The 14775-nt window shown below is 38.4% G+C and overlaps 1 protein-coding gene across 2 annotated transcripts in view; it reads left to right on the forward strand.

Annotated features, from left to right (window-relative positions):
• Positions 1-14775, forward strand: part of CIP2A (cellular inhibitor of PP2A) — a 33099-nt gene that overhangs the window by 4532 nt on the left and 13792 nt on the right. Inside the window, exons 3-12 of one of the 2 annotated variants that reach the window (XM_038386854.2) lie at positions 1588-1700; positions 4921-5015; positions 5670-5766; positions 7361-7483; positions 7660-7805; positions 8186-8261; positions 10172-10399; positions 11005-11164; positions 13233-13374; positions 14220-14319. In XM_038386854.2, coding sequence (XP_038242782.1) covers positions 1588-1700; positions 4921-5015; positions 5670-5766; positions 7361-7483; positions 7660-7805; positions 8186-8261; positions 10172-10399; positions 11005-11164; positions 13233-13374; positions 14220-14319 — 1280 coding nt within the window. Of the gene's footprint in view, positions 1-1587; positions 1701-4920; positions 5020-5669; positions 5767-7360; positions 7484-7659; positions 7806-8185; positions 8262-10171; positions 10400-11004; positions 11165-13232; positions 13375-14219; positions 14320-14775 lie in introns of those variants that run through there. The other variant, XM_043510657.1, reaches the window with a different exon arrangement.

Raw genomic sequence — 14775 nt, forward strand, 5'->3', positions numbered from 1 at the left:
TGCATTCTATGGGAACACAGAAATTGCCAAACTGAATCAGAAAAACTATCCATCTGGTTTAGTATTGTCTCTAATATGGCCCATACCAGATGCTTCAGAGAACTATGTAAAAGCTCCTGTGCTTGATAGCTATCTGATACACCAGTGGTTGTCAAACTTTTGTTCTGGTGACCCCTTTCACATAGTACGCCTCTGAATGTGACACCCCCTCCCCTTATAAATTAAATACACTTTTTTTTTTAAATATATTTAACACCATTATAAATGTTTGATGCAAGGCAGGGTTTGAGGTGGAGGCTGACAGCTCGCAACCCCCTATGTAATAACCTTGCGACCCCCTGAGAGGTTGCAACCTCCAGTTTGAGAACCCCTGTAATACACCCATAAGAGAAGTTTGTTCCTCAATCCATATAATTAGTGGTTGTCTTATGTTCCAAAGCATGAGAGTTCTCTCTTTCTCCATCAACCTAGCTTGTGTAACTGATGAATGACACTTGCAATATTCATTTTCTTTGACAGCTGCTTTCCCTTTGAGATTCTTTCACAGTTGCAGTTAGCAGAAGTGTCTGAGATAAAAGACAGGGTTGCTGGCAGAGCATTTGTTACGGGGCTGCACATTTGGAACTTGCTTCTGCTCTTTAACAGACTCCGGGTGATTCAAGTCAATCTCCAGGGCATGATTGAAGGATGATCTTTGCTTTTTGGCATCTAGTTGGGAAATGAATGAGGTTGCAGAGCATTTGAAGGGGGCTGGTCATCTTAGGTTTATTACATCTGGTTATATGTTGGTATGATACGGGGCAGTTGGAGTCTGTTTTAAATCTTTTTTTTTTTAAGGGATTTTAATGGGTTCCTAGAGCTTGAAACAGTTTGTTTTTTTTAAAATGTGTAGCAGTAACCTAGACTAAATGCCTGTTTTAAGCCATTAAGTTATTTTCTGGGTCATGTGATCCAAGGGTGATGGGTCATGGTCAGAGGTAGATTTGAGACTGGATAGTTTGCAATGGCAGTAATCATCTTTGTAAAAGTCTGCTTGTTTACTCCCTAGGGTGAAGAGTAGTTCTATCTTGCAGTGTGTGATCTGTGAGTAAACTTAGTTTTGAGGGCCTCTCCTCCCCTCCCCCCCAGTCTTGGTTAAAGAACTACAGGTAGATTTTTCTGCACAGGCTAATAAAGCTGCTTGACAGTTTTGTGCAGCTGGCCTATAATATTTCAAGAAGGTTTTTTTAGACAGGGTGGAATGGTCCTTACAACATCCTGTGAAGTAAGTGGAAGTGTTCCCATGTTGCATTTAGGCAGAAAGTAGTCTGGAACCAGCAGAGAAGTTTTGACTTGCTCATGGTCACAGAGCATGTACGAAGTTACGGAGCTGGTTTTTTTTTTTTTTTTTTTTTTTTTTTTTTAAAAAACCCACACGTACACACAACAAAAAAAACCATACACACAACAACAACAACAACAACAAAACTAGGGATAGAGCTCAGAGTTACTGGTTCCCAATTCAGTGCTCAGACTGCTAGCTAATATTGCTTTTATTATTAACTGCAGTTGTGCAGGATGACTTTAACAAATGCCTTTACACTGTAGTTTTGGACAAAGAGACCAGAGAAGCTCTTCAGAATACTTATAATTTGACTAGCGTGCTGGCAGGAGTGGTTCACCGAAGCTCTACAAATCCTAATGATCCGGTATTGTTACAGGTAAGACAAAGTAATGCTTAATATTTTATCTGTATCATAGTTAGTTCTTCTAAAGAGTCTGTTCTCAAACATTTATAACAAAACCAAAAATGCTATATTTTTAATAAGCAGGGATCCCTAATATAAATCATGCATTTTAGGAAACTCAAGGTCAGGGATTCTCACAAATTTTTTGGTGGCCTTAGCATGCAGCCACCAACTCTTGGTGGTGGCTGCTCTGACAATTTTTCTTAAAATACTTAACTTTAGGAAAAACAAATATGCACCAATACATGTCCAAATCACAATTTGTTTAAGTAGGATTTTTTGCTGTCTCAGTAATAAAAATAATGTACAATTGTCTCTTCTTTACTGGACATAAACAGAATAGAAACAAAATAAGGTGCTTTGCATGGTCTTGTCTTTTTTTGTTTTTTTATTCCTTTTTTTTTTTTTAGACTTGCTAGTTAGTACAGACGCTCCCTGGGTTACACCTTGCATAACTTAAGTTTTGTGTAAGTCGGAAACGTATACCCAACAGTTACGCAGCCCAAAAAAACCCAAAAAACCCCTCCTATTTCTAGTTTACGGAACTTTTTCCGTAAGTGTGAATTTGCGTAAGTCGGGTCTTGCGTAATCCAGGGAGCATCTGTAAGTCTACTGCTGTGAAAACTGACACTGGTATGTTTGCTAATATCACTTTAAACAGCAGATATCTATCTATCTATATATCTATCTATCTATATAATATTACTATATAGCTCGAAGGCAATGAAGACTGATTATACAACAAATACCACTTTTCACAGGAGACTTACTCAGCCCTAGCACAAGCCGGGCAACAAATTAAGCCCTAGATAGAAAGGTGGGTAGGGAGGCAGTGGGAGCCAGGGGTGATGGAGGGCCGAGGGAAATGGCAGGGGCCAGCGACTTTGGGGGGGTTGGTGAGCCTGCAGCCTGAGCTTGAAGCCCTGCAGCCAGGGGATGGAGCCCCACAGCCAGAGCCTGCCACCCACCACCCCAGGGTGGAAGCCCAAGTCCCACTGCTCCTGGGAATGTGGGCAACTTACATCAGCTGCCTGCTCCTGTGGCATTTGTGGCTTCAGAAAGGAAAAGGGCCCAACCCCTTCCTGGCAGCCCCAGGAGGAGGGGCCACTGCTTCCCTTCCTCAATCGCTGTTCAGGAGGCTGTGGCTGCAAGAAGAGCCCTTGGTGGCTGATTTGCGAAACGCTGCTCAAGGTGATCTCCCTGATGTATAGAATCAAAGTATTTAAGTTGTATATTTTATTTACTGTCTCAAAGTTTTCTATATCATCATCATCATCGTAATATCTAAGTGATGTACAAATGGTTTTAGGACTACATTTCAGTATTTACTTACGGTAAACTGCTTATTTACTTTTATCTTGTGTTTTCACCTTGCTCTAATTTACAAAAACTATTAACTTAGAAATTGGCAATGTTTACTTCAAGAAACGAGTGAGGGGGGAGTGGGTTCATTTTCTGTTATTTTGAAGCAAGTATTAGCTTTAAGGATATCACTCTTGCATATTTCCATCTTTAAATTTTTGTTACAGACCCTTTTAACCCCCCATCTCTTGCGGCACTCTTCATCTGTAGATCTCAAAGCACTTTACAAAGGAGACAGACATCTTTATCCCCTTTCATAGATGGGAGAATGAGTGATATAAATACCAATAGACACTGATTCTCTGGTCAACTTATTTGTCTACTCTAGCATCAGTCATTAATGAAAGGAAAACTGGCTTTTTCCCACTGAACGGTCTGCAGGTTACTTACAGTGGGTCCATGTTTTCGTTCTGCCATCTGTTCACAGCTATTTGAAGGTGGAACCAGACCTATCAGACAAGGCAGAATGGGAATGACTGTACTCTTTTAGATCCTGCCATGCATGTTCTGCCACCAGCAGCTTCAGGCAGATTCTATTCATTCTTCTTAAAGCAGTCCTCCCCAGATTGATTTCACTGGTTCACTCTTTATTAACCCAGAGTATTTGGCAATGCTTTTTTTAACCCTTGTAGATTTTCTTTTAGCTGGTACTGGTCTCCCAGCTGTCACTTCACTGCCATCCTTCTTGTGTTGCAGCTCTTTCTTTATGGTAGAGAGAGAAGACAGACAAAAGAACAGGATCTGCCTGCAATGCTGCACTCCTTTGGTAGTGTTTAGACAGGGACCTGCGGGGACCAGATTGAGTCACCATTGCAGCCCACCTCTTCTGATCTAAGGGAACTCTCCAGAGGTCACAGGGCCTGTGGGGAACTGTTAAGGCACTAGGCAACTCAGGCAGCTCATGGGTTTGTCTGGTGTCTAATATATGAAAGCTTCTCTCAGTATGAAAATTCCCATTTAAAACAGCAGTGAAGTGTCTAGGATGGCGGCGGCGGCAACCAGCCTATTTATATTTTTCCCCACTTCCCTGACTTAGAAATTCTAAGTTAGGTTATATATTTGGGTGATATCCTTGGCTATGCTATGTAAAGGTTTACAGTCAAATCTCAAATTAGCTACTTTGGGAAGTTGAGTGAGTAAACTGTCATTTCTCTGCACATAAAAAGGGGCGTATCTATAGTAAAGTTTGTAGGAAAACGTTTTTTCTCTGGGAAAATGTTTGTTGTAAACAGACATTTCCTATAGAAATTTCCATTTTGACAAAAAAGCCATATTCCTTTGGGGAAAAAGTCTTCATATTAAAAAAAAGTATACTGTTCTTCTTAATATGCATGTCTGCTTACAATATACTATTGCCATTGTGGATTACATTTTGGAGGTCTCTAAATAGTTATATGGGATTTGTTTAAAAAAACAAAAACAAATCAGGAGCCCCACTGAAACCCAGTTAAATATAGAGAATCGTTCCACCTCATTGCAAGTTTATTGGCCAAACTGTGTGGGAGAACTGGGCAGCCTATTTCTAAGCAGTTCATATGTGTTTGTGAGCATTCAAATGTACTAATCCAAGATTGTTACCTTGCTTTCATTAATTAAGTAAAGATATGCTAGGTGAATATCCCACATGTATCAATACTACATTGTTTCTGTAATACCATAACTTTATACTTATGAGATCTAAATGTGATTCAAGTCTCAAAATTAACACTGCTTGTTCTTATGACTCGTTAAAATTTAGAGAAGTATCCTCTAGTGTTAACACCAAATGTCCATGTTCTACAGTAGAATGCTGTGGGAAGGCTATATAATTGACTTCATTTTATTTCTTCAGAGTATTCAACTTCTGCAGAGTTTAACCTACAATGTCAGAGTTTTCCATGCCAGCACTAATACTGATGAATTGATTTTATTCCTAATGCGTCATATGTAAGTATGTGTCCAATTTTCTTTTTGGGGAGAAATCTTGAGCTAAATACATTTCTAAACTTTCTTCAATAGCTTCATTAATGTGTTTTCACAAGCTTTGGATGTAGCATAAATTACGTAGTAATCGCTACATAGTCTAAATTACCAAACATTTGTCTCTTTCAAAACGCTATTGTTGCAAAGAATATTCAAAGATGGGGCATTTACTTGTGATTTTCAACAGCTGGTAGAATTTAAGGAGAATTTGAGCTTTTTGAAGAAATAAATCAAAAAAACTAAAATAGCAAAACGCTTCTGCCTGTCATTTTAGACTTGTTTCACAATTTGAGCCACCAACTCTACCACAAGCTCTGTGCTGGCAGATCCCCGTGCCTGTGTAGAGCTCTAGTGACTTCAATACATGCACCCGAAGCTCGTAGCAGGTTCAGGACCATAGACATGAATGAACTGTCATATGATTGGTTTCACTTTTGTATTGTGGGTAGCTTTTCCATACTGAATACGCATTGCAAGTTTATAAATGTCTTTTTAATACATGACTGTAATTTGGATGGATGTTTATATATAGAAGGAGATTTCACTGAATTCTGAATATATAAATGAAGCTAAATGGCTGTAACCGTTAAATTCTTAAGTCCTGTGGAACTTTTTTAGTCAATCAACAGAAGATGAATTAACGATACCATGTTTGGGACTAATGGCAAATCTTTGTCGACACAACCACTCTGTTCAAGCTCATATAAAATCTTTGGTAAGAAACTTCTCTGATTATGTATTTTCTCTTCTGGGGATAGAGAAAAGGAAGAGAGTAGTCAGAATCTGATCATTTGAGGACTTGGAGCTCCCTTTTTCACAGACATCCTGTTTCTTCCCATCCCTCATGCAGTGATGATTCCAACTTTCCCTCCAGAGCTTGCAATCCCACTGATTGTTTTCCTCAATTTTAATGTGAAGTGCCTACTCTTAGAATCATAGAATATCAGGGTTGGAAGGGACCTCAGGAGGTCAGGCTCTTCTCTGTGATTTGTTAACACCATTGTTCAGATTGCACATGCTGCTTCCACGCTTCTTTAGTGAAAGATTTAAGTTGTGGTCTGATTCTGACCCACCAGTTGAGATCTTGTGGGAGAAGCTAAATTTTTTTAGTGTAAAAGCATGGCATCTTCTCTATATCTTTAACATTAAAACAGTCCCATGTTAATATTGTAGATAGATTTGGGTAACCAGTGTTGATTTTTGGCATAACTTGAATACTTAAGGCTTTTGCCCATCTGAGAAGAAAGCAAAAATCATCCCTGATCTTGGTGTTGGATTCATGCCCTTATTCAGCATCGACACCAGTTTATTCAACAGTAATATTTCATAACATTAATTTGTGTAGTGGTGGTAAAGTGTGGTTTGTAGTTCAGTGATGAATTCACAGCAAAGTTGAAAAATTGTGGCATTTTATGGGGAAAAAAGACAGATTCCATGCCAGTGGAATTAATCCAGGGGGCCAGATTAAAGTGAAGGGGGAAATCCACATCTCAGTTAGCTTCTCTGCAGACTCAAGCAGACATCCTGTTCCTTTACATTTGGCTTGTCTTGCTTGTTTTTTTTAAATTTCTCTACTATGATAAAGGCTCCAAACATATTTTTTAGTGAAAGCTGAGAACTTGGAGCATAATGTGCCATGAGGTGAAGTCTAGTGCTGCAGAATTAGAGTACACAGGATCCTACTTAAAAGCCTGTGGAGTAGTTAACACCCTTCAAGTTACTCCTGGTTCCTTAGGGCAAACTAAAGCTAAAATTTTCACCAAATTCTCACCCTAATTAAGGAAATAAAATGGAAAAGTGAAATGTACCCTCAGTTTTGCCACACTATTTAGGAGCATACATAGTTATTTCCAGTATGTGAAGAAGTTAATCCTTCCATAGATGTCATTGGAAGTAGACCTCCATTGTAACCCTGATATTTATAAAGAAAAAAATATCACTGAATTAGACAGGAATCGGGTGTCCATTTATGATAGCTATCTTTTATCTATAAAGACATATGTTCATGAAATGGCATTCCATTCATCTTGTAAAATGAGTGAAAATCCTTCCTCCTCTTTTTCTTTACCATTCAAGTTTGATTTAAAATCTGTTATAGAGGATACTTTTCATACCAGTATGTGCCTTAAGTGGAAATCACATTTTGTATATTTCCCATGTAATTCACTGGCCTCTTTCTGGGTATTACCTTAAAATATTTTTTAGGCTAGATTGAATCCTTGTTTATAAATCATTATTCCAGACAGTTCTATCAATTATATTCTCATCAAAACTGTCAAATGCTAATGAGTGTCTCCTTTTTCCTATAGAATGACGTGAAGGGTTTCTATCGTACCTTGATCAGTTTCTTGGCCCATAGTAGTTTAACTATGGTCGTGTTTGCACTTTCAATATTATCAAGCCTTACTTTAAATGAAGAAGTTGGAGAAAAGGTAAGTAAATATTTTGGAGTCTTGTAATGAAAATCTCATTGAAATTTGTAAACTTGGAGTAAAACTATTGAGTAACCCCATAATGACTGAGTTGTTTTTTCTGATTGTTTTGACTAGTGGGAGATGATGATTTATTGGTGTTTGTAGCATAAATAGCTCTCATTTCCTTTTATTAGCTCTTCCATGCCCGAAACATTCATCAGACATTTCAGTTAATATTCAACATTCTTGTAAACGGCGATGGCACACTGACAAGAAAGTATTCTGTTGATCTACTCATGGATCTGCTGAAGAACCCCAAAATTGCAGATTATCTTACTAGGTATGACTTTGCTTTGTAAAATTAGCCAGTTGCAGTTTTAGACTCATCTTCAAATAATGATGAAAGAAGCTTAACATCCTGAGTTCCTATTTAAAAAAAAAAAAAAAAAAAAAAAAAACTTTAGATAGAAACGTAAAATACAAAAACAAGCTTCAGGAGAAAGTGATTTTTAAACTGTAGTTTAGTTTTTTTCAATATAGCAGTTACAAGATGGAGGATGCTTCCTTTGGCTTTTATTTCTTCCTATTGGCTTTTCATAACTATTCTAGGGATGTGGCTGGAAGAGGGCATTTTAATCCCCTGCTGTTCATAAATGTTTAATCGAGTAACTACATCATTGAAGTAAGAGCTTAGTTTACTTTTTCTCATTTATAATCTAGATATGAACACTTCACCTCATGCCTCAATCAAGTATTAGGCCTTCTTCATGGAAGGGATCCTGATTCATCATCAAAGGTATTTTACAGTGAGAGAAACTATGGACTCTAATTTACCAAGCATTTGGCCTAAATCAGGAGGCCTAACTTCTAATTCCATCTCTAGATACTTTGCAGCCTTAACCAAATCTCTCTCACAGGTATTCAGTTCTATCAATGGGAGTTGAAGATGCTCAGTACATTCTGGTATCAGGCAATTAACCTCTGCGTCAATTTCACCATTAATAAAACAAAATAATTCCTCTTGTTTTGAAGATTAATAGTCATACAGCAACCTGGAAATGTTACAGGTTAAATATTATTTGCAGTTGTACCTTGCATATAATGTAAACTTAGCTATTTTTAAAGGTTTTTGTAAACCTTCCTGGAATGAATTTTACAACATGGCAGACGATAAATACTAAAACATTTTAATGTGTTGGACATTGAGCCTACTAGTGAACAAAAAGATACATGCTCGATATGTGAAGGTTCCTAGAGATTTGTTATTTGAAATCTCTTTTGTGAATGTGCACATTTTTATAATATCCTATTATAGATACCTGTGCACTGCCAATAGCTTGCTGGGCAGTAGTCTTATTGTTTAACATCCAGTGTGCATGGGCAAAGTATTTTTTTTGTTTTTTTTTAATAACCCTTATAGCTTGGTCAAATTAGTGGGGTTTCCATCAGCCCATTTAAAGGGATATCTACATCTTAGGGAATTTGAACCTGCTAACTTCAAAGAAAAATAATTGCCCTTAAAAGAGAGCAAGTTTACCTAATTTACTTAATAGAATAATATTCTGAGAGAGCTGCAAGCAACCGAGTGATCTTTTGTAATGGATGATTCATTTTTAATGAAAAGGTGGATATTGATTTAAATTGGATTTTTTGATTTTTTTTAAAATGTAATTTAATTTAAAATTTGAATTTCACAACTTATTTTAAGGCCTAATCTGCTAATCTATTAAGTTAAATGACTTTAATACTCAAGCAGTACATGTTTGCTGCCAAAATTTTAGATAGCAACAAACTACTGTACTAGTGGAAGTTGCTGGCTAAGTATCTGGAATTAGAATTAGCTTGAAATCCTAAACCAGCTTCGACAGTGATAGCCGCTTGTGCAGGTGCGAGAGAGTATTTTCTTTTTGTTTTATTCAGCTAGTTCAATTCAATGAGTAGCTCATTTAAAATTGAGAAACAGACTGGGATATGAAAAAGCTTGTTTTCTCTTCGAATCTACGAATAAAAATCTGTCTGACAGGATGAGGTCTGCTAGTTCTATAATCTTGAAGGATGTGACCAGGAAAAATCAGTTCAACTAACTTTACAACAGCTAATACTTATGTTTTAATATATCCGTTTAAAATGCAAAACATGTTTTGACAAACTTTTTTTCTTATGTATCCAGCACTTTAAGGTAGCTAAAAAAAATTATTCGCTTAAATAATTCAATTTAAATTTCTATTCAAGTGCAACTTGACAAAAGCCACAAATTAAAGTTAATTTAGTAAATAAGAAATGCATTATTCACCATTTTCTAACATTAACGTAGCTTAAATTAAGAATCTGAATATATGTAATTGCTCAAATATGTATAGTGTATCCTCTTGGTAGCAAAAAGTACCAAATTTAGTGTAAAGGCTATATTTAGTTGCAAATGTTTTTATGGTTAAATGACAATGAAAATCAACTTTTGTTTATAATCTTGTTTTGCATTTGTACATTAGCTATTTTCCTAATCAGTGACTTAAATCAAGATTTCCTGTTTGCTGTATTAAATCATAATTAAAATCAGTGATTTAAATCACTTTAAATCAATCCACCTTCATGGATATGCTGAGACAACCTTTGCAGTACGTGTCACTGTGCACAATTCTAATAAACAAAATATTTGCTTTATTTACATGACTAAAATATTAACTCATGTACTTCTGATTTGTACAGGTCTTGGAATTACTACTTGCATTTTGTTCAGTGACTGAACTGCGCCATGTTGTGCGTCGGACAATACTGGAGCCATCTGGTGTGCCAGTCTCTGAAAGTACCAGATTCACAGCCCGTTCTAAACCTTCAGAGCCATCTATTGTTTTAGTGCACTGGTTAAACCAACCATTGGAAGGATCTGAAAACTGTTGTGTTCTAACTTTAGAATTGTTCAAGGAGATATTTGAGGTACCAAGACTGATTTTAGTGGTTACCTTGTATCTGAATTATACATTATCCAATTCAGAAACATATGCGCCTGTATTTTACCAATTATAAATTGGGTATCGCATACATGTTTTTATTTAGAAAGCAAAGTGTGACGATAAACCCTATGTGTTATTGCTGTAATGTTTCTTTCTAGACTTCTGCATTTTGTAACCCGATTTTCTACTTCAGAAGGCACTGTCAGTCTAGATCTTATATCTGATGTACATTAAAACTGTTACCCAAATACATAAAGTCTTTCATTTGGTTCTAAAATGTTTAGAATGCAAAATTTCATCAAGAAATAATAAACACTTGTAGCTATTTTGAAGGATTTGCAGAAGTGTGGTGGTCTCTGCTGATAAGTCTTTCCTTAAATCTGATGATGCTGGTCAACAGTTTGAAAAGTAAATCTAAAAGCAGCATGATCAGTTGGTAGTAGAGCTGGAGAGGCCCCTAGACTTGGATGCATGAATGTCACTGGGACCAAGGTGAGGAAGTTAGTAGGCTGATCTAGGGATAAGAGTAGGTTGCACATCCTTGATTGATTGGTGGTTTAAATATGGAATCTTTGTGTTTTGCTGCAGGATGTTATTGATACCGGCAACAGCACTTCAGCTGAACGCTTTGTGGATCTTTTGCTCCCTGTCCTCCTTGATCACCTTCAGCTGCCAGAACAGAATCTGGATGAGCTATTAGCAAAGAAGAAATGTGAAAGAATGGTCAAAGTCATTGAAGTCATGCTAAATATCCTTACACAAGTTATTCCTGTTGAGTTCTGTTCTTGGAAGATCGTATCAGTTGCTATTTTTTTAGATATAAAATAGCTTTTTTTATTTAAAAAAAACTTTTATTTTTTTAAAGATATTAAGATGACCTGAAATTAATATTTCTTAATTAAAAGGAAACTTCAAAATTAAATTTTCCTTTTCTCTTGCAGCTTGGAATCTTTTAGGATGAAAAGTACTCTACTAGTTATTGTAATCAGTTGTGAGCTGGAGCCAGTTCGCTAGAACCGGTGGTTGAGCCAAAAGTTGCACCTTAGGCGCTGACTCCATCTGTGCTCCAGGGCTGGAGCACCCACAGGGAAAATTTTGGTGGGTGCAGAGCACCCACTGGCAGCTCCCCCATCCCCAGCTCACCTCTGCTCTGCCTCTGCCCCGAGTTACACTCTGCCCCTCTGCTTCTGTGCCCCCCCCCCCGGTTTCCTGCGAATCAGCTGTTCGCTGAGGACGGCTGAGAAGCAAGCAGCGGCTTCGTGCTCACGTCCAAGGAGGTGGAGGTGAGCTGGGGCAGCAGGGCACGAGGAGGGCCGCCTGGGCTGTAGCAGGTAACCCTAGGGGGCGGGGCCGTGCAGGGGAACTGCTCCCCATCGCAGCTCACCTCCACCTCCCTGGGTCTGATCGCGAAGCCACTGCCTGCTTCTCAGCCCTCCCCGGCTTCCTGCGCGAACAGCTGATTAGTAGGCTGAGCAGGGCGGCGTATTCAGGGGAGGAGGTGGAGCGGAGGTGAGCTGGGGGTGGGGCGGGGAGCTGCTGGTGGTTGGTGCTGTGCACCCACCAAATTTCCTCCAGCCCTGGAGCACCCATGGAGTTGGCGCCTACGGTGCCACTTTTGATGTGATCAGTGTGGAGAGCAGTCGCTCCCACCCTAGCTATGCTATCCCACCCCTAGGAGCCAGAGGGACCTGCCGGATGCTTCCTGGGAGCCACGCCAGGTAAGCACCGCTGGGACTCCCCACCTCACCCCCACCCGGCAGGCCCTTCTGGCTCTTAGGGGCGGGGCGGAGTGGGCACCCACTACGGTGGCCCCCAAGACCCTCCTGCCTGGAGGGGGGTGGATGGGGCAGGGGTCCCAGGGAGGCCACGACCCCCTTGTGGGATGAGGAGGGAATCGGTGGTTATCATAATCAATATACAAAGATCACCTTATTTAACATTCGATACAGGTGCCTTTAGGGTGAAATGTGGCAGGCAGCTGTTTAACAGCACATGGTACCACTACTCACAATTATGACAGAAAATAACCTTTTCTAGTTGAAACTGCAGGGGAAACTTAAGTAGCACATACTTGCTAGGTTGTTTTTGCAAAGAATCCATGGATTTTCGATCGGAAAAGGAGGATGATTTTGTGATTAAGAACCTGGACTGCTGTTTGGGCAATCTGGGTTCTGTTTCTGACACAGACTTCATGTGACCTTGAGCAAGTCACTTTCTCCCTCTTAAAAAGTGCCCCATCCGTTTAAGGAAAAAAAGGGGGGCGGGGGCTATTATACTATTTCACATCTGTGTTGAGGATAAAGTAATAATAATGTGGAATGGTCAGTTACTATGAGGAGCACCATAAAGCTTTCAATTCATGGATTTATTTGTCGGTCCTCTTTTGTAAATTTGGAAAGATTACATCTACAGCATTAATGATCCATGTCCTGTGATGGGGGGAGGGGTATTCTTTTGCGTGAGCTCTAAAGTGAAGGGTGCCTTCTTTTCAATCAGTTATTTCCTGTAGCATCTTGGTGTTCTTGGGAGATTCCTATCCAAGAACTGGCCTAGGCAAACTTTGCTCTGCTAGTGATTCGCAGCTTAATATGGTATGGTATGAGTTTAGGTTTCTTAAGTGCCAAAAAAGTTTTTTTTGGAGAGAGAAAAACAAAGCTCCATTCCTTTGTGTCTTTAAGGAGCTTCATTGTAATTGAGAAGTTGTGTTCACTTGTCAAGTGTCTCAAACATTTGATTTTTTAATCTAATTCAAAAAGCTTTTAGTATATTATAATGCATAAAAGAATAAATTAGTCTACATCCTTAACTGAATTTACTGCTTTGTGGAGATGACATGATGAAAATGCATGCCTCTAAGACACTGACTGCAAGCAGATGCACATCTCTTATAGAACACCAATTTACGTGCAGTGGGATTGACATTGGCTTTGGGACAAAGGTAGCGGACTCTGAACTGTGGTGAGCATGCTAAAATCAAATTAGTCTAAAACCTAATTTACTCTGAAAATGAGGGTTATAAAGTACCAAAAAAAACTATGCTCCTGTTCAGGCTGATTTTCTTGGCAATAGAGAGCAGCACTGAGAGAGCAGAATGGTAGCTTTAGCTGTTCATTGAGTCTTGTCTTTTGTAGTTCTTTCAGGCTAAATTGGAATTCTGGTTTTATGGAAAAGCTAACCTAATATATATTAGTCCAACCTTAATTATCAGTTTATATCCTAGGTGCCTTTAATGTTCAAGCTATTCATTCTTTTACATCTTGGGTTTAGACAACCGAACTTTAGAAATCTATTTGAAATTATTTTGGTAGAAACATTGAAAATACATGATTTCAGGGGGACCAAATGGACATGAGAATGGGATCATCATACGTTTCACCACAATGTCACCAATATGAATCTATTCCAAATGATTGGTGACTAGGAGTTATCATTTGTCCTCTATTAATTGGCTTATATGAAATGAATTTCTTATGTCAGCTTCAAGTTTTACAAATGTCTTCTGTAAAATCCTCCATTGTTGCTATTGGCTTCCTTATCATTGATCGAAGCAGAGAGACCATGGTGTGGTGACTGAACTTTCTGCTAGAGATAGTTGGTGCACATTACATGGTAGAATAGGGGAAGCCTGCGTTGCTACCACCTGTTTCTGTTCTATTCAATTTCCATGTTTGCCATTGTATCATTAAATTCAAGTCAACCTTTTTTCTAAAAATAAAGCACATGCTTTTTCTAAGTAAGTGTAAACTTGCTCGGTATATATATCAGACTTTTCACTTTTCATTCCAATTTTATTTTGTTTAAAGCAAACTTGCTGCTGCTGTCATTTTGAAAACACTTGATCTTATGAGCAGACTTAAACAGTTGGTGCCTAGTATGGAAGTCAGTTTCTACAAAATTCTTCAGGTAGGCTTTAAATGATTTACAAAGAATCATTAAGAAAGTGAGTATATATTATATCACGCTTGATTTGATTCTGAATGTGTTTCCAGTATAAATCCGAAGTGTCCATAACACATTGAAGAACCTGCCCAGGGAGCTGTGATTCCTCATGTTTCTTGTTCAGTCCAAATGTGTGGGTTTTTTTTTTTTTACAAGTTTGTTTAAAATATTTAGTTTTTAAAGTTTTGAGCCTTTTATTCCAGTGATGTATGTTAAGATATTCTTAAATATAGTGTTTATGATCAACTACAGTAATAGTGTTAGGTTTCAGAGTAGCAGCCGTGTTAGTCTGTATTCGCAAAAAGAAAAGGAGTACCCGTGGCACCTTAGAGACTAACAAATTTATTAGAGCATAAGCTTTCGTGAGCTACAGCTCACTTCATCGGATCCATTCAATTCATACAATTCATTCAACTTGTC

This window comes from Dermochelys coriacea, chromosome 1 (assembly GCF_009764565.3).
Source record: "Dermochelys coriacea isolate rDerCor1 chromosome 1, rDerCor1.pri.v4, whole genome shotgun sequence".
Taxonomy (NCBI): Eukaryota; Metazoa; Chordata; order Testudines; family Dermochelyidae; genus Dermochelys; species Dermochelys coriacea.